Source organism: Medicago truncatula, chromosome 5, assembly GCF_003473485.1.
Source record: "Medicago truncatula cultivar Jemalong A17 chromosome 5, MtrunA17r5.0-ANR, whole genome shotgun sequence".
In the NCBI taxonomy this organism is placed as follows: Eukaryota; Viridiplantae; Streptophyta; class Magnoliopsida; order Fabales; family Fabaceae; genus Medicago; species Medicago truncatula.
The window spans coordinates 18783939-18804719 of record NC_053046.1 but is presented as its reverse complement, the minus strand read 5'-3'; the positions used below and the strand labels follow the sequence as shown (position 1 = coordinate 18804719).

General features: G+C 32.5%; 3 protein-coding genes across 3 annotated transcripts; 1 reads left to right on the top strand and 2 right to left on the bottom strand.

The window, feature by feature from the left end:
- The first annotated feature begins 1612 nt into the window (after positions 1–1612).
- LOC11429368 (probable WRKY transcription factor 4) lies at positions 1613–5579 on the top strand. Its single transcript, XM_003613895.4, has 4 exons — positions 1613–2160; positions 3471–4057; positions 4306–4467; positions 4966–5579. Exons 1-4 carry the CDS (start codon positions 1891–1893, stop codon positions 5246–5248), a joined length of 1302 nt encoding a protein of 433 aa, XP_003613943.1. The 5' UTR covers positions 1613–1890; the 3' UTR covers positions 5249–5579.
- A 2112-nt stretch (positions 5580–7691) lies between these two features.
- On the bottom strand, positions 7692–13035 carry LOC11418076 (uncharacterized). Its single transcript, XM_024783359.2, has 11 exons — positions 12788–13035; positions 12285–12335; positions 11800–12180; positions 11050–11133; positions 10713–10952; positions 10399–10534; positions 9964–10126; positions 9683–9811; positions 9133–9327; positions 8590–8712; positions 7692–8146 (listed from the first exon to the last, which is right to left on the bottom strand). The coding sequence occupies exons 3-11, from the start codon at positions 12128–12130 to the stop codon at positions 8033–8035; spliced, it is 1515 nt and encodes a 504-aa protein (XP_024639127.1). The 5' UTR covers positions 12131–12180; positions 12285–12335; positions 12788–13035; the 3' UTR covers positions 7692–8032.
- Positions 13036–19071: 6036 nt separating this feature from the next.
- Positions 19072–20082, bottom strand: LOC112422063 (protein FAR1-RELATED SEQUENCE 5-like). Its single transcript, XM_024784792.1, has one exon. The coding sequence runs from the start codon at positions 20080–20082 to the stop codon at positions 19072–19074; it is 1011 nt and encodes a 336-aa protein (XP_024640560.1).
- Positions 20083–20781: the final 699 nt, after the last annotated feature.

Genomic DNA, 20781 nt, shown 5'->3' with positions numbered 1-20781 from the left:
GGAGTTTAAAAGTAAAAGAATATTATGAATTTTGTTCACAACTAATTGAATTTTGTTGGATTTTTTTGTCTCTGTTACTTGTATCAGATATTTTTCTTCGTATTTATGCAATCTTTAACTTTATATAATTTATGTCTATTATATGCATGTTTGTGGGAACTTTTATTTTAATTCAATATTTAATTTATATATATATATATATATATATAAATTAACTTTTTTTTAATAATTTTTTTTGGACGAGTTGAGCAACCGAACTGAACCTAACGAGCCGAACCGAACTGTTCGTGAACTTTAAATGAGCCGAACTCGAGCTGAAAAAATAGTTCGTGTCGAACTCGAGCCAAGTTTCGAGCCGAACCAATTCTTATCGAGTCGAGCCGAACTCAGACAGATTCGGTTCGACTCGACTCATTTTCAGTCCTATTGAGGACAGACTAAGTGAGAGTGATCCTAACTGCAAAACTTATTTATTTGTTATTGAACCCATTTTAACCATAAACTAAATGTCACTTATCCGATTTCTTATTCAATTTTTAATCCAATGAGTATATCCATACATAATTAGAAAAACTAACCTCTCTAAAAAAGCTGTAACACCATTGTATTTGATCACGAAACCTCTATCTAATTAAATAGAGAGATATATACTTCTTATCCTAGTCTCATTTTCTTTTTATCAACATCTCTTAACTAATGTGATCATTTGATAAATAAAACGACGGGACTAGTAGACAAAATATTAAGTATATAATATAGATAAATGTTTATTTTTCTAATATTTTATCTAACAGTCAATCCAATATCCACTCTCTTGTTGAATTAAATTTATATCGATCCTATCATTTTACGAATGAACTATTTTTAATTGTGAGCCTCGTAATGATTTCACTCAGTAAAATAGTAAGAGATCATTTTACAAATGAACTATTTTTAATTGTGAGTCTCTTAATGATTTCACTCAGTAAAATAGTAAGAGATAATATTGGAAAAGAGTGTTATATATATTTATATTACACCTTTTATTCCGTCATACAAAAAATCGTGCCTTTTATTGTATGAAAAATGATAACATGTACCTTAAAAAGTGCATATTAAGGATTCCATTAATAGATATCATATATTAAAAATTTTGTCAATTTATTTCTTAAAATATTAAATATTTTTTTTAAATAAACATTTGCTATAAGTGGAACCATTAACATGTATCTTAGACCTTTCTTTTATGAAAAATGCTAATTTATTTCCTAAAAACATCCGTTAAGAAGTTTAAAAATGAATTAAAAAATATACTATATGATCACTACTATAAACAAAAAATCAATATTTCAGATTCATTTATAAAATGATGTATGCAGTCTATATTAAAAAACCATATACATAATTTAACGGATGAATATAAAATGTTAATTTTTACTTGTAATAATGATCAGATAATGCACGTTTTATATTTAAAAAACAACCTTTAAAACTTTCAAGACATTAAAAAATACATTTAATTTTTAATTTATATTTCCCTTTTATTATTTTATTGAAATGGTCAATATATACACACACCTTTTGTTTGTGAAAAGGTAAAAAATGACAACAAAAAGTATGGTTGAGGAATTAAATGCGTAGACTTTTTGTGCTGTTTCTTTTTTCAGATCCACCAAATCCAACTTCCCCCAAAAAGCAAGTAACACGCACAAACATGTAATAACAAAACAAACTCAAAGGTTCATCACTTTCATAATCTTCTTACACAAACAAAACAAAACAAAAATAGATAGATTATAGTACAACATTGTTTCTCTCTATTTTTGGACCAACCAACAATCACAAACTTCTTTTTCTTTTTGTTTTTGGTAAAAAAAAAGTCAAACCAAGTTTGTATGTTCATCGTTGGAAATGGACCAACCACCGTGGAAGGAAGAAGAAGCGGCGGTTGGCGGTGGTGATGGGGGACCACCACAGCGGCCCACCTTAACTCTGCCGCCACGTACGGATGTACTTTTCAGCGGTGGTTTTAGCCCTGGTCCTATGACTCTTCTCTCTAACTTATTTGCTGATAGTGATGACGGCAAGTCTTTCTCTCAGCTTCTCGCCGGTTCCATGGTGTCTCCGGCACCGCTAACCGCCGGGGGGCTTGATTCATCTGGCTTCTTTTCACATCCTCAGGTGAAAATTCTTTTTTATGTATATAGCTTATGCTTATTGAATTGCACTTATATAGTAAGTATTTTTTTTTGGTGCTGGTCGGGTTCGAACCCTGGACCTTACATATTTTATGCATTGTCCATAGCAATTGAGTTACGCTTACGAGGACACTTATATAATAAGTATTACTACTATATATATGTGTTCGTGTATAAAGTTAAATTATTTCAAATAAGATGCTTTCATTGGATTATATTGGGTGGAGAAGTGTCTCATATCGTTTACGTGGACTCATGTTTAAAAATCTTTAAAAATTCTAATAACGATCAATGTCGTCCTGCATAAGTAGAAGCTCATGATATTAGTTGTTCTCGTGATTGAAAAAAACGAATATTAGTGCTCAAAACTCGTTCTTATAAATTTTTGTTCAATCAAATCATTGTTTTAGGCGTTTTGAGGTAGAGGACCTTGAAATTCTACATCAAGGCGACAACATTGGCCATTATAGAAGTTTTAAATGATTTTTAAGCATTGATTCACCATAAATCACATGTGACACTTCTACACCTAACAACTGCTACTTTCCGTTTATTTTTTTCTATTGAAATAATATCACTTCATTTCAATAAAACAATATCCGAAATACAACTTCGCAAAGACTCTTAAGTTTAAGTTGACAAAATTGCTTCTACATCTTCATTTTTTCAAAGCTCTTTTATTTAATTTGTTTATGAACACCTATATCTTATAAGAATTTTGTTTTAAGTGAAAATCGTTGATTATTTTAATCATAAGTTAGAAACTAATTCAAACTAGGCTTCACTCAAGTGAGTATCATCTAAAAGTCAATATTCCTCTCTTTTAATGGGTTGACTTTACATTGTTTATATACAAACTTTCCTTGATAATGCCTCAAGTACAAACTTTTCTGCACTCAATTGCCTTTTTTTCGCTTTATCATGAAACAAGACGGAAAATCTTTCAGTTAATCTTAGTACCGTAGCCTACATAGTTTAGATCTATGCAGCACGAACACTCCTGAAATAAGACGTGTCTCCGTGTCCAAGTGCATTGGTGCCTTGATAGGATATATGTAAAAGAGTGAAAGTGTTGATGCAGACTACTAATGATGGCTATTCGAGTTTACTCCTTAATTACATTATTTAACAGATATTTTTACTATGAAATTCAACTACACAAAACAACTACTAGTAAACATGATTAGACTTGAGGATGTATAGTTACTACTTCCAAGATAACGAGGATATATAGATTATAGAAATCATAGTAAGGAAATGAATTTGATACACAATATCCACCATATGATGTAGGTATCCTTTGGAATGACACAGCAGCAACCACTGGCACAGGTCTCGGCTCACGAAGGACCGTCCAACACTAATATGCATAACCAAGCCGAACATTTATCATATGTACCAACTTCCACCGATCATGCTCCTCTCTCCGAACAAAGGCTGCAGCCTTCTTCGTTGAATGTCGATAAGCCTGCTGATGATGGCTACAACTGGAGGAAATACGGACAGAAACAGGTGAAAGGTAGCGAGTTTCCTCGAAGTTATTACAAGTGCACGCATCCTAACTGTCCTGTCAAGAAAAAGGTTGAGCGTTCGCTTGCTGGTCATATAACCGCAATTATTTATAAAGGAGAGCACAATCATCTACTTCCGAATCCTAATAAGCGATCAAAAGACACTATTACTTCAAATGAAAATTCAAATATGCAAGGGAGTGCCGATTCAACTTATCAACGGATGACTTCAAACTCAATGTCTAAGATGGAACCTGAATCTAGTCAGGCAACAGTTGAACATCTATCTGGAACTAGTGATAGTGAGGATGTAGGTGATCGTGAAACAGAAGTGCATGAGAAAAGAATTGAGCCCGACTCCAAAAGGAGGTAAGTTTTTGTAAAAATATTTTTTCATATATGTCAAAGTTGTAAATAGGATACAAACACTAATTCGGTTAACTAGTATTTACAACATATTTCGTAAGAATATGTTTATACCGAGTAATCAAAAGACACTAATTCGTAAAATTAATTACAAAGATACAGTATTTACAACATTTTTATGGTAAATAAATTTTTTCATACCGAGTACTCCTTTGCCTTTATGTTGTCTTGTTATTGTTGAAATTCTGCAGAAATACAGAAGTCACAGTCTCAAATCCAACAACTTCTTCACATAGGACTGTCACAGAGCCTAAAATCATCGTGCAAACTACCAGTGAAGTTGATCTCTTAGATGATGGTTATAGATGGCGAAAATATGGACAGAAAGTTGTCAAAGGAAACCCTTATCCTAGGTGATATGCTTTTCCTTCACACTTTAATTTCACCTATTGTGAGCTATTCGTGAATGTTGTGGACCTCGTTAAAATTGGCTTATTTAAACTTATCTAACATATGCACTTATGAGAATGTTTGAGAGAACTTATTGAAACAATAGTTTATGGCATGCCCATAAGTTGTTTTCAACTTGTTTCCATAAGCTCTCCAGGATATCTTATTAAAACAGCTTATAACTTGTATGAAATCAATTTGACTTTATTTTGTCTTTTGATATAGAAATAACACTTACTCATAACAGTTAAATATACAAAATATTAGACATTTAATTTGACAATTGATTCTAACTTTTCATGTTCTTCGGGTGATTTTACTTATAGTTTTTACGGGGGTATACGATAATATGCTTTACTGCATAGTGTACTGATATGAGATCCATATATTTCCCTAATAATCTACCTCATTTATTTTCTTGTCCTTAAAAAATTATTAATGTTTTCTTACATAATGTTTAGGAGCTATTACAAATGTACAACACCAGGTTGTAACGTTCGAAAGCATGTAGAGAGGGCTTCCACGGATCCTAAAGCAGTCATAACAACATATGAAGGAAAACATAATCATGATGTTCCAGCAGCTAAGACTAATAGCCACACTATTGCCAACAATAATGCTTCACAGTTAAAATCGCAAAATACCATTTCTGAGAAGACTAGTTTTGGTAGCATCGGTATTGGCGAGGGCAATGAGCAACAACCTGTTGCTCGTCTAAGGCTGAAGGAAGAGCAGATAACTTAAGCTCATAAATTAAGGCTCTGGTAATCCGATAACTATATCGCAAATGACCTTTTTTTAATAATTCGATTCTTTTTCAGTTTTAGGCCAAGGTTTTGATCAAGTCTTGATGAAAGAGTTAAAGGATAACAAGTTTAAACAAAAAAAAAGGTGGTGGAGATAACAGGGGTTTTGGATGATGATTTTGTGCCTTTTGTGTACATTGAAAGTATAAGTTATGTTTCTGTTTATAACCTAAAGTATACTTTTTTGTTTTTTACAATAACCTAAATTATACGTTATGTTGTGAAACAAAGTTGATCATAAATTCATCATGTACTTTCTTGTTGCATTATATTATTTTTAAGAATGTGACAAAACTTTGGATCATATAATTATGAAAACAAACACCTATGTTGAGACTTAACATCTTAGAATTGTCTTGAATGATAGTCCTGATTCTCTTGAAACATGCCCCCTGTGGACCGTCGCACCTTAAGAAAAAATCATTCTTGATTCTATTCAGAGAAAATAGTCAACCAATGCTCTAGGTTTCGTCGACTCTTCTTATTAAAGTTATATCATTATCAACACATTCTCTCGATTAAGATATAATTGCTACCTAAGCATAACAACTCAAAACGATTGAAGTAAATCTACTTCCATGTTTTAATACCACAATGCAACACCCTGATTTTAACAGTGAAGATGCATTTTTTTTAACAACTCGTCATTGTCTTTGCGATTTCTATAACTAAGACTCTAAGAAAATGTGGAGGGTCACGATCTAACATATTCTGCATGGTAAAGTAGAAGGTCATAATCTAAAAACAACATTCATATAGAAATACACCATGCAAGTATACATGGCATGATAAATAGCATCAAGATAAATATTCCTGATACAAGATGTAATGATGCACAAGTAGCCTAACAAGGCATACTTTCTGAGTCTACACCTACTATAAGTCGTCCCATGCAAACGATTTCATAATATAATCCACTAAACAGAAGGTTGTAGGAAAACACTTTCTAAATTATGTAATCTATCACCTGTTCCTATAAAATAGGAGGCTCGGTTCTATTTTAAAATAGGTCTCACTAAAATAAAAACGTAATTTTTATTGTGTAGTTAAACTTCATTAAAAAATTAGAATCAGAAAAACTTTTAAACATGAAACAAAACAAAATAAAGTTAAGTGAAAGAAAGGTGAAATTTACCTAACGGTTTCGTTTGGAATGTCACTCCTACGTCGTAGGAAAGGGGAAAACGAATAATGGTTTATGCGAAAAAGAAATAATTGTTGTGATTCTTTCAATGAAATAGCTTTTCAAATTGGCTGATTAAGTGGTTATACAAATTAATTGATGGTGGTTTGATAGCATCAAATTTATGTTCAGAAAGTAAAACTATCAGATCAATTTGGTCCTATTTCATTCATTTTAACCTCCAAAAAAAGTATGAAATATGTCAAGAAAGTAAAACTATCAGTGATGCTAGGTGTGACGGCCGAGGATTGGGAAAAGCCCATGTCCCACATCGGATAGATAAGACTATTGATAAGAGTTTATATAGAGGAGGCAATCCTCACCTTATGAACCAGTTTTTAAGGATGAGTTAGACCTCCAATTTCATTAGTTTTTACCTATGTATTTAGTATAATTCTTTGCATTTGAAGGAAAATTAGAAGTCAATTGGAGGAGCTTTTTGTATTGTTTTCATTCGAGTCGCTTAATTCACTTTATCTTAAATCATGCAACTCCTTTAAGTGTTTTGTAGTGTGAAATTATGTAAAACGATAAATCAAGACATCATGTAAAGGATGGAGGATATGAAGATGGAAGTTCAATGAGTTTAGACGGTAGTTGAAGACAATACAAATTGAAGAAAATTCATTTGAAGTTCCAAGACATCACTTTAAGAAAAAATTTACACTTATAAAAAAAAAAATTGTCAAGTTGCTTAGAGGCTAAATATTCTGCCGTTGATATAAAAAAATGGAGAATACCAACTAAATATGCTCATAGAAACAATTTTACGATTATCTATTCAAGTCGATATCAAGCCTTTTTTTTTTTTTTTGTGGTGACCAGGATTCGAACCCCGAACCTTGCATATATTATGCATTTTCCATAACAAGTGAGTTAAGCTCACGAGGACTATCAATCCTTTTTTTTTTTTTTGGTCAGGTAGCCTAGTGGCTAGAATTCACCTTAAGGTGAATAAGTGGGGTGTTCGGGGTTCGAACCCCGACCCCTGCATATAATAATGCATTGTCCTACCAACTGAGCTATGCTCACGGGATTAGTTTTGATAGATATTTACTCAAGAGATATTTTGATGTTAGGGCAAAATTAATTGATGTTCTAATGCGAGCTACTCTCAGTTCCACAAAATAAAACATCATAGCAAAAAAAAAAATTGTCTCATTTTGTAAGTTTGTTTTACAGTATGGATGAAACAATATTCCAATAATCATGGGCACTACTAAAAAGCCTCTCTCATATTCAAAATCATGTAATATTACACCTTCATTTTTAAAATATATAAAAATCCAGTCATGAATCAGAATCATCTATTTTACACAAGAGAATTATGCAAAGTAACATACAGGACTTCAATACCATCATCACATATTAAGATATAAAAAAAATGTTGGACTTAAGAGAAGGTTAAAATTTCTTTAATTTTCTTCTCTTTATTTTATATTTTTTTTGTGTTAATTAAATAGATGTGACCCTCAATTCTTTTAAAATACCAGAAATCTTTCCTTCCTTTCTTTTCCATTTTCCCCATTGATCAACTAATCATTTGTCTTCAAGAGCCATAATGGTAGGAATTTGACCATGGTTAACAAAGTCAATTTTATTCAATCTTAAGCAGCATAACACTTGCTCAGGAAGTTCCTCTTCCTTTTGTGCCTGTAAAAACAAATATAGGGATGTTAAATTAAATAATGAAACATATTAAGATACAAAATCAATAATCGAAAAGTATCCGGAAAAACCCTAGTCTCACATCGGCTATAAATAAAACTTATTAATCCCGGACATACAAGGTTTGTTTAATAAGAAGTAATGGACCGCATATAATATAGCTAATAGCATATGGACTTGTAGCGGATAAGCTAGCTCATAAACTAATAACAAATAAGTTAACAAATTGAATTCGAAGTGTTTGCTAAAATTAGCGGTTGAAATTTTTTCCCAACAATTTTTCTCTAAAGTCGAAAAATGGATACTAAAGTCGAAAGATGTATGACAATAGTTGCCTCTATAGAACTGAATTGAAAGTAAATCCTTTGATCAACTTGATAACTGAGATGGTTAACTTCAAACTAACTATTTCAAGGATCAAACTATACCTGGATAGTTAATCCAACATCAAGTATTCCATTCTTTACACGGTCTCGAAGGGCATCAAGTCCCTTCCTCGATATATAGCTAAAGCGGTGTATGTCGAGGTCTATCTCAAAGTAGTTTGGTCCCTGTATTTAAAATCCATCAATAATGTATGAAATCACATGAACAAGAAGAATCATTTTGCATTTGCAAAGTTTGGATTAGCTTCTGATTTATAAGAGCCAGTTAATTGAAATAACTATTTGATAACTAGTTGTGAAACAACTATTATCACAGAATTGTGCAATCCCCTTTCTGAATTATCAGACTCAAGTCAATCAATAACGCCATAACTATGCGAGCTTAATGTTAATACACTACCAGTGCAAAATCAACAAATCACAAGCTATCATACATGTGACTTTAGAAGTAGTTATCATTAAGGTCAAACGTGTTTAATGATCTGACAATTACGATTGAATGACGGAGTAAAAATCTTTACGCTTACATTTCTTTGAGAAGTAGACAGATATTTTAATCCAATCAAGACATTAATTTGTATATACCTTAAAGAATTGGTGTTGAGGACGCGAAAGCACTGGCTTGCCATTGTAAGCGTGTATAAGTTTCCTCTCTGCAGAACTCAGATTAAGGTCTTCTGGATTAACTACTCCAGCCAAAATTTTGAGTCTTTCTCTAAAGGGAACTGAGCTTTCCTTTGCATACCCTTTAACCTTTTCCATCTCATCATCCACTAATCTCTGTCAAACCAATATAATTTTTTCTTAAAATTCTGGATTAGTAGAAATTAAGAATGATATTGTAACTTTAAGGAAATACTAGAAAATCTAATGACCATGTCATATTAGGAACCAACTTCAAAAAATGTACTCTAGAATTTTCAACCTATGAAGCACTGGCACAAACATTGGACATGACCATAACACGTATACACTGATAATAGTTTAAGAAAATAGAAGGGATCGAATGTAACTTCATGTTGGTGTCGTGTCTGACACTGAACGCACTTTCGATCTGAAGAGTCGGTGCTATATTGCAAAGTTACACGTTTGAAAGTTCAATCAAGTAAATATTAATGGAGATAAAATAAAATACCTTGATTTTATCCTGAAAACACGGCGAGATCTCCTTTTCGAAATTCTCTGACAACTTAAAATATAGCACAAGGCTCAAGCCTTCTCCATTGGCATCACCAATGAACATGCTAGCAGGATATGTAGGCAACTGTTGCAAAAATACCGTGATTAGCAATGTGATTGAATAAGCTGAAATACCGTGTAGGCAATTTTCCAACATTTTCAAATAGGAAAACAAAACAATCATATAGACCATAACAAAACTAAATTGAATAAGCTGTGAGGATAAAAGAAGCGAACCTGTATATTTACAATGAGAAGTGAAGGTACATTTGGATGTTCACCGACACTTGGAAGTTCAATATGCTTAGCAATGTGATTTATCTTCCTTGGACTCACAAATAAATCAACACCTATTGGTTTGTAAGGGCAGACATCTGGAGCAGGAGACTTTTGCTTATCTCTGCATAAATTATCATCATATATAAATACCAATCTTTGGGATGAACCAAAAATAAAAAAATGGACCAAGTAATATATACAAATTGAATGATATGAAGAATTGACACAGACAAGGACACCGGACACAATACTAACAGAATGGAAGTGATTGAATGTCATGACATGTGTCAATGTTATGTTGGTGTCTAACACCGACATGTGCCAGACAACAGAAACTCCTTCTATGTGAATTGTCGGTGCTACATAAAATGACTGATACAATTTTCTACATACCTGAAAAATGTTTCGCTGCGGAGCTTGAACACTGAAGGCGAAATTACAGACCAGGAACCAGGGAATGCCTTTTCTTGAGTAGAAACTGGAACTTGAATCCCTGCTCTCGGACGATAAAGAAATCTCTCAGATGCACCTGTTCAACAATTCATTATTGTTGTAACTCTTATTAATTCGGTTTAGATTTATTGAAAATGAACTTCCTAATGTTTTTAGGCTTTAACAATTTCAAAGCACACAAAAATTAAAAAACTCAGTCACATGTGACACAAAAATTAGAAAACAAAGGAAAATCTTACAATTTATGTACTTACATAAGTCATTCTTTTCATTTGCATCAATTGATTTTCTTGTGACAGAAAGCATGATAACAGTTGATTGTTTTGAGTTGTTTTCTTGAATTTTCTCTCCATTCTTATCTATCTTGAGGTAGCTCTCATAAAACTCCTCATATTTGCACCCTGAATCTACATAGCAGGATGAACTTTCATACTGGAGTAACTGAGTATTTGGGACATTTCCCATGGCGTTGCCGCTGGCGAAAGGAAAACAATCTGTTCAACCAAAAAGGAATATACAAATAAATTCCTATGAAGATATTAGTTACCAATTCTCAACATAGTTAATAGGAACTGTAAGACATGTTATCACCTCCATGAACACTACTGAAGTCATCATCTGAATCGGATTCTATTATGTCAACTGAGTCAAACCATGCATCCTCTTGGTATACTCCTGCAAAATGTACACAAGTTCTTAGTTTGTTTATCAAAGTATGTTATGTTAACTGTAAGGGATGCCGATTCATTGCAATAATGAAATCAGAAATTTTGTGCAATCACATGGTATGAACCATCTGATCAAGATCGGACAGTTGACATTCGGACTTTGGTAAATAATACAAACAATACAATGTCCGAATGTGGACCATTTGGTCTTGATCGATTAGACAATCCAGATCGAGGACTGCGTGATTGCATAACTCAGTCAAACCATGCATCCTCTTGCTATTTTCATGCAAATTGTATACAAGTGATCAACTTGTTTATCAAAGAAGTCAAGACAATTCTACGGGATGCGGATTACATGTAGTCAAGGAATCAAACGTTTGGAGTTGTCACATGATCTAGCGCATCAGATCAAAATCAGACAACTCACGTTCCAACTTTTGTAAATCAGGCCAAAACACAAAGTCGAAACGTGGGCTGTCTGATCTTGATCTGACGACCAGCATTGAAGATCGTGTGATTACTAAAATATACAGAGAATCCAAATCCGAAATCCAACAAGTTCATTGTCATTATCACCAAAACAAAAATCATCATAACAATATCATCAAGGACAAAAAACTATCATCAAGGACAAAAAATTATAAAAAACCAAAGGAGCAAAAACAATTACCATTGGCATCTATTTGACTGTGGTATTGAACCTGGGTAAGATGAAACTTGACATTTGAAACCTCTGATCTCCTACAGGCAGCCGAACCACCTTTGTCAAAATCCAGGTGAACAAATTCACTGAGATTAAAATCTCCCACGCGGTTTCCTGCATTGCTAACCCTTTTCAAAGGCAACTCTGTAAGCGCAGAGGAAACGTTTCCTCTGCGCTTTCCAGATTTGTGACTCCTTCTTTTGTGACCCTTGCTCTTCCCATTTGGTTTTGAACCACAACTTCCCATTGTGGTGGAAGCTAACTTCTTTACTAATCCAGCCAACATTTTGGTTTTCATAAAAAGCCAATAATGTGTGTCTATTATTAATTAATCCTCCTCAAAAAGACCTTGCAAAATCAAATTTTCATAAATTTGCAAAATCAATTAGACATGAACTAATAGACAATGACACACATACGATTGATTATCACAAAAAAGCCATCGAGGTTACCACATAGCCATGCCAGCACAAGAATCACCTTCGAAGAGAATTAAAAAATCCCTGAAAAATAAAATAATTAAAATTATACATAAATAATTCATAAATAAATGTTCTAGTAGAAAGAAAAACGTGACAAGCATTTTGCAAAGCAATCAAAAAATTATATAGAGATAAAAAATAAAGAAATTAATGAAGATTTGGGTTGCATAAAATTGACAAAAATAAGAATTCGTAACATAATAATAACATAAGAAAAACAAAAACAACGTTGGCCACTATCTATTGCATGAACACAATGCCACACAACATGTGCAGAAAATAAAACAACAATTTTAATTATTTTTAGGGGAAAATAAAAGAACATGATGAGGAACATAATATACATCCCATGCATGCATGCATGCATGAAGAGGATTGAAAATATAAAAATTAAAGAAAAGGGTGAATAAGAAAAATGAAAATTATATAAAAAAAAATATATGAAAGAAAAAAAAAAAGATGATAAAAGGAACCTTAGAAGCAGGCAGAAAGAGGTGGAAACATATATAAACGAGGAATCGTCGTTCCCTTCTTCTAAGAGAAAGGAACAATGATTCCTCTTCTCTCCCTCTATTGTTCCCCGGGTTGTTGTATGTTTTTTTTATGAATATATGAAGAGATGAGAATACAGAAAAACAAGACAACACAAAACAAAGGGGTTAGAAAATAGATAGAGAGAGAAGGAGATAAAAGGAGATTTTCAAAACATAACTACACCACACCCAACCCAACACAGAGACCGCTGTATTCGGATCCTACTTGGTTGTCAAAATGTCTTTATCCTCTCCTTTCAATTCTATTTCTTCTCTCTGCCTCTATTTTCATTATGCTTTTTTTGTTCACCAAATTTAATTATTAATTATTTCTCTCAAAACGTAATAAGCTCCTTTCTATTAATAAAATCATCTATATTATTATTCCAAAAATAAAAAACAATCGGAGTTGAGATTGTCCCGAGTACAACTCTGTTGGCAGCTGCAATGACAATAATAAGTAGGGACGGGGTTTCGAACCCTATAATCCCTACTTTTCCACACATAAATGGAGCATAACTAAACTCCACATAAATTGTCTAAATCTAATTCCATTAGACTATTTGACCCAAAAATAAGTAGAAAAAAGAAAAGAGTGGAGGCTCAAATTGGTCCCTAACAATTTTCTTGTGGTTCAATTTAGTGCCCAACAAATAATAATATCAAACTAGTCCCTAACATTTTCAAATTAAGGGATAATTAGTCTCAATATTATAATATGTTGGAGACTAAATTATCAATCATATAAAAATGTTAGAGATTAATTTAAGTATTATTTTTTGTATCTGATTAAATTTGACCGTAAAAATTACGAGGGGTCAAATTGAATCATTACTCTCAATTTTATAACACATAATTTTAACAAATATTTCATTATCCGTCACTTTTTTTAAGCACATTTTGTTTTTGTTTTTTTTAAAAGAAAATGACATATAGTGAAATTAATATATTTATTTCGTAAGGAGAACTTCCTAAAATATTATTTATGTATTTCTAATACTTTAAGATAAATTAGTAGTATTAATAAATAACATATTTGAAAAATTAATATATGCACTTAATAATTTGTTTAAGGGTTCCTCTCAAAAAAAATATTTTTTTAAGGGTTATGTTTAAGTACAAAATGTATTTTAAGAGTATGTGTAACTATGGACGAATTTAATATATTCTGATTAAAGAGCTTTGTCAAAGGAAAAATTGTTTGAGAGACTACATTTACTTTATGGTTGAATTTTGAATTACCTGAACCCTTCTCATTTTTTTATTGCCAAAAAAGAAATTTATCAGACTAAAAATGATTAATTACTAATTAATAGACTGTCAGACCCTTAAAATAATTAATACTATCAGACTAATTTGTCAATAAAATGCATGGATTACCCACTGATTAACTAATTGACCCCTGTAATGGCATTGTCTCGGCCCCCTAATTAAGATTTAGCACCACCCTCATATTAGAAGATTATACCTCACACTCCTACAATTGTACTCTCACTTCTATAATTACTTTAATAATTTTCCAAAATACCACTGAGTTTAACAAATTAAAAAAATATATATATTAAGATCCAACATAAGACCAAAGATCTAGAAAGCACAGATGAGTTTTTTTTTTTTTAAATAATAAAATCAAAGTACGAGATGTTTCAGTTTCAAGATTTTTTTTTGAGTTTTTCTATTCACACCCTATATATTTTTGGTTACACCTGGTTTTTTTAAAAAGTTTTTGATAATATCAAAATTGTCCTTTAATATAAATTTTCTTAAAATCTTGATTTCATCCATTGTCACTCTAAAATTTCACTCTCTTTCACCCACCAACGATCAAACAATCCTGATGTTCAATTAATCTCTATGGAAGATTAAAGAGTGAATCAAAACATCTTTCATTCATACTCGATTGCATATAAATAAGTGAATTTTTTCTTCTTTTTCAATAACGCTGGTTTCAATTTTCTTCTTCTTGTTCAACTGCACTGTACGACAGTTTCAGGTTTACATTGTTGAGGTTAACTTAAATTCAGCTTAAGTATGTACACTTAAACTCAGTTTACATGACCTACTTAAACTAAGTTTACATGTACATACTTAAATTGAGATTATGTAGAATCATTGAACAATGTTGAACTTTTAGATGTACACTTAAACTCAGTTTACATGACCTACTTAAATCGAGTTTACATGACATACTTAAACTGAGTTGAAGTATGTATACTTAAACTCAGTTTACATGAGCTACTTAAACTAAGTTTACGTGATCTACCTGAACTGAGTTTAAGTATGTACACTTAAACTTAGTTTACATGACCTACTTAAACTAAGTTTACATGTACATACTTAAACTGAGATTACGTAGAATCATTGAACAATGTTGAACTTTTAGATGTACACTTAAACTCAGTTTACATGACCTATTTAAACCGAGTTTACATGACCTACTTAAACTGAGTTTAAGTATGTATACTTAAACTCAGTTTACATGAGCTACTTAAACTAAGTTTACGTGATCTACTTAAACTGAGTTTAAGTATGTACACTCAAACTTAGTTTACATGACCTACTTAAACTAAGTTTAAGTATGTACACTTAAACTCAGTTTACATGACCTACTGAAACTAAGTTTACATGACCTACTTAAACTGAAGAGGGATTTTAGGGTGTAACCAAGAAAAAAGGAAGAGTCTTTTTTAAAATTAAATTTTATGAAAGGGTAATTTTGTCATTTTAGGGTGCAACCAGGATTAAACAGGGTGTAATTAGAAAAACTCTTTTTTTTTTTTTGCAAAGTTTTCATGATATTTTGTATGAATGTTTTTTCTTTTTTAACAAAAGAAAAAATGTATTAAATAAAAATAAAGAGATATATAGACTAGGGGCATTAGACCGATTTAGGTATAACTCAAACATGAATACATCGTGATAAATCATATCAAGTGGACCAACTCTAATCTATCATAACAAAAATCCACTTATCACGGACGCGAAACCAATTTACAAAAAATATGAAGAGTGAACATTGCAAAGAACAATTAGGGTTTAAAGTAGTAAATGGATTGACGGTTAACACGGTATCAAAATTCAAGTGTCAGCAGCTCCCTTAACACAACAACAAGCATAAAAGCTCTTTCGAGCATTAAGAGTACCATAGTGGAGGCAGATATGACGCCTTAAAACCTGCAGATCTGTAACATCAGAGAATTGAAGAGGTGAGACTACCAAATACAACAATTTCAATCAAACGTGTAACAACTCAGATAGGGCATGATCCTAATACGTCAGTAACCAAACAAACCCCCTTCGGGTTATTAAAACTGGATCAGACTCTTGCGGGTTATCGAAACTGAACCGCGACTAAGCTAAAATTTAGAGCCTCCCAATCTCTGGACAAGAACACACAAACACAACAAACAACTGGATACCTCACAAACAAACAACCCACCAACAGAGAAGATCCAATACACATGAACAAGACTGGAAAACCTACAAAATGAAAAGAAAAAAAAACACACAAAGACCAGTCAACAAAAAACGATGATATGCAAGGACCTCTGACGACGAAACTTGTGCGAAAGACACGAACAGAAACAAAAACAAACCAACTTGAACCACCAGTAACTTCATATTAACGAGCTACGACCCATAACTGAAACACAGACCTAGATCTAAACCCAAACTGAGATCTGAGGTCCAAGTTCTAGATCAAAACCAACACCAACCTCCTTGTTCCTTACAAATGGCGGCGACCAAAAGAAACACTACGAAGGAGGATTAAACAAAGAGAGCATTGATAATCGGAAGAAGAAGAGCAAAGAGATATTTTGACGTATGAATGTGATATAACCGTATTTTTGACAATAAAACATCTTCTATCTAGTTTTTTAATATATTTTTTAATGATTTTAATTTATTATTTTTATCATTGTGCCCAAATGCAAAGACGAGGCAGCAAAATATTAGCTCCAGCCTCCAAACTATATTAGATTCCAGCCGCCTCATGCATTTGTAAAGATGTCTGTTGTTGATGGTAGTTTTCTAGAGCTTTGGATATGTTGATGGTATTGTTCGCAACCTCATGATAGGGATTGGATTGTTGACTTTTCCCGTTTTGAAATTTGATGTGATGTGTTGTTGGCAGAGTTATTTACAACAACATTATTTACATGGATGGAAATGGTAACAACGCACTGATTCATGTTCTTAAAGAACAAAATATGTGCAAATTCTAAAGCTAAAGAGGGATCACATTTAAGGTGCTCTGTTTGTTGGGACTACCTCACATGCAATGGATTCTCCCATTCTAAGAGATATACTTGGAACTTAATTTCGGATTTTTTTTGTCTCGTTACTTTACAACACCAGCAGCGGCGGACCCAGACTTTCAATATTGGTGTGGCTAAACTTTCAAAGCAACTATATATATATATATATATATATATATATATATATATATATATATAGGGCATTTCAAGTGAGAGGGCTTTTAAAATGAGAGGGTTAAATCATAACCTTTGGATCAATCTTTATGGTGGTATTTAATTTATAAAGTTGCAGCCAAACTTTTCACCTCCTACATCTCCTCTCTTGCCTGTTACAATTCCACCTTCTTCAAATTCCGTTAAGCGTGAATCATAAAAATACAAGGTTGCAAGATTACCCATAAATCAAAGTTGACGTAAACTCATGCAATCTTTGATTTAGAAACTTAGTCAGTTTGAATTCCATAGTTTTTATATAATTAAGCTTCATAGTTTGTGTGGACCTGGTAATTTTAGTTGGTTGGATCTACATTTTTTTTTTACCCAAATTGATTAGATCTACAAGAGGTAACGAAATGGAAACCTAGAAAATCAAAGGGGTTTTTCTAAGGATTGAACAATTGTGAAAGAAAAAGATGGCTATTTATAATTTTTGACAATGATAATAGTAACCTGAATTTCAGAAGAGAAGAGAAGCAGCGTACGAAAAAATTAAGATGGCCATTTATAATTGTACGAGAAAATTAAGCAACTATGATAATAGTAACCTGAATTATAAAGATGGCCATTTATAATTATGGAACAATTGTGGAAGAAAAAGGAAGGATGGCGGTGAAAGAAAATTAAGAATTAACAGTTGAATAGGTGTGGAATCTGAATTTTAGAAGCGTACAAGAGAGAAGATGAAGGTTAAGAATTTAGGATAGCACATGATGTTTGTTTTAATAACAGTCTAATCTCAACTGTTGATATTAATCTAATTTAATCTAATGGTTAGCATTTAACCCTCTCACCTCTCATTTTAAAAGTCCTCTCACTTGAAATGCCATATATATATATATATATATATATATATATATATAGAGAGAGAGAGAGAGAGAGAGAGAGAGAGAGAGAGAGAATGTATCATATGAGAATGGCATGTTTATATGAGAATGAATATGAGCCTTCAGATTAAAAGGAATGGCTAAGATTAAATTATCACTTAAGTCAGTCATGTGCCATTCTCATTCCAATTCAACTTTCTCTCTCTTAAATTAAAACTTTAATAATTTTCCAGAATTTGAATTTATTTATATGTAATAATTTTCCAGAATTGAAGTTGTTACACAATTGGTGATTTCATTTTTTTATGTATGTGTTGCTTGAGTTTCTTTGATACTGTGTTTGAGTTGTTACAGAATCTATTTTAGAGGTATGCAACTGAGCTTGTTTTTCTTACTTTCTTCATTTAGCACCCAATTAGTCTCGTCATTTAGCACCCAATTATCCAAATTTGAAAACCTTTCTTGAGTGTAATGAACTCAATGTTAAGTTGTCATTATCCAAAGTACAAAGTCTCCCAATTAGTCTCGTCATAACAAGTAATTGTTTGGTCAATCTCTCTTTGTATATTGCACTGTTAATTGATAGAAAAGCTGGACACGGTTTCTGACGTTGCTTGTACTCTTGTTTCTAATTGCAGGGACATAGGAGATATTTGAATTTCATTTTTGTTTGGAATGATCATCAAGTGTGAGGAAAGTTTTGCACTGTTAGGAGGCTTATTTCTCACAGTAGGTGTTGGTTTTTAGCTCTGGTGCGCTGCTGCTGGGACTGTCGGAGCTGTTGTTTAGGCAACTGTATGTTCGGCTGGGTTTGGAGGTTACAACATTGTTATTGTTGTTTTGGTTTCTGCTACCTATTTAACCCCTAAGTATAGTTTTGCATCAGGATTAGTTTCGGTTTCGGGTGGTTTTTTCTTTGGAATTATGTTGTTCCGGTTTTTTCTCTATGTTTTCTCACAACATTATCAACTATAGAAAATGATAAATTCTCACCTTCCTCTTTTGTTCCTTCAATTCCACAATCTACACATGCACTCCACAACTTCTTTTGAAATATGTAAAAGTTTTCGTGAGTATAAACCTCTCTAGCGTGGTTCTCTAAATTCATGTGCATCTTCAATTCTGGATTAGAATGAAGTGTATTATTATTAGCAAAAAGTTCTTTGTGTCTTTGTGCTGCTAAAGCATAATCAAATCGCACCCAGAATTCTACTAAAGTTAAGTTATGATTCAAGTAGTTGCCAAAGAATGAATTTTCACTCTCTGATCTTGAGGTTGTTCTCAAAATTCCAGCCATAAATGTATCTTTAAAATATGCCGGTATCCACATGCTTCTTAGATCATATATTGTAGAAAGCCATCCATTTCCTTCCAAGCTGTAATCACTAATAATATTATTCCATTCCAAATCAAATTCTTCCAAGGACTCTGAGTTCCAGACACATGACTTGAAACGATAATTAAAACCACTATTCTCATCCATGGAACTACTCACCTTTTCTGAAAGTTTTTTTAGAATATGCCACATGCAAAATCTATGAGACGACCCTTTTAAAACTGCTCCTATTGCATTCTTCATACCCCCATCTTGATCTGTTATTATCATAACAGGTTTATGTCCCCCCATTGCTTTCAAAAATTTCTCAAACAACCAAACAAACGATTCTTCTTTTTCATTTTTCAAAAGAGCAGCCCTAAATGTTATGCTTAGACGATGATAATTTATGCCAGTGAATGGTGCAAAAATCATAAAATACTTGTTTGTGCGGTATGTTGTGTCAAATGAAACCACATCTCCAAACAAAGAGTAATTTTTTCGACAAATTCCATCAGCCCAAAACACATGTTTCAACTTCCCTTCATTGTCAGCTTCATAATCATAGAAGAATGAAGGGTTTATCTCCCGTTTTCTTCTAAAATTATCAATGAACATATTTGCATCAGAGTCTTTGGATCAATTCTTTCAAATTTCTTGAATAGTTTTGCAAATCTCTTTGTGTGCATCCTATATTTTCATAACTTCCGACCTGCTCCTTCATTATTTGATAACTTTTTGAAGTCCCCACATTAGCTCTATTGCAGGAAAACAATATATTCTTATGAACACTAGTTACATTTCTTGCTGACCTTAGGAATTGTCTCTTTTAAGGTGAGACTAGCCCATGTGAATGACCTTCATAAAAGTTTGAGACTTCATATTTACCATCAATAGTTCTCTTCAAAACAAGTCTTGCTTTACATCCCTCCCGCGTCAATTTTCTTTTTCTACTTTTAGACAAACTATTTTCAGCAATAAGCAATTGTGGCTTGTCAACCTTTTTTTCCTCTTTAAAACCCTCTTTTGAGCAAAGAAAATATTTCCATTTGACACCATCTTTATCTTTCGTTTTAGTCGAATTACGCACACTAAAATCAGCAACATAAGCATAAGCTTTATAAAAATCATCTCCTTCTACTAAAGAATCAAATACCTTGCCAATCACGGGTTTGAGTTCTTCCTCACACGCAGGAATCCATTCCACTGACGTATTTTTTGGATCATTACCGTCTTTTGACGGTGAGGGTATTATCATCTAACTCCATAAAATTAATCCTAAAAGAAATAAAAACAACAAATAAATGATTACTAAAT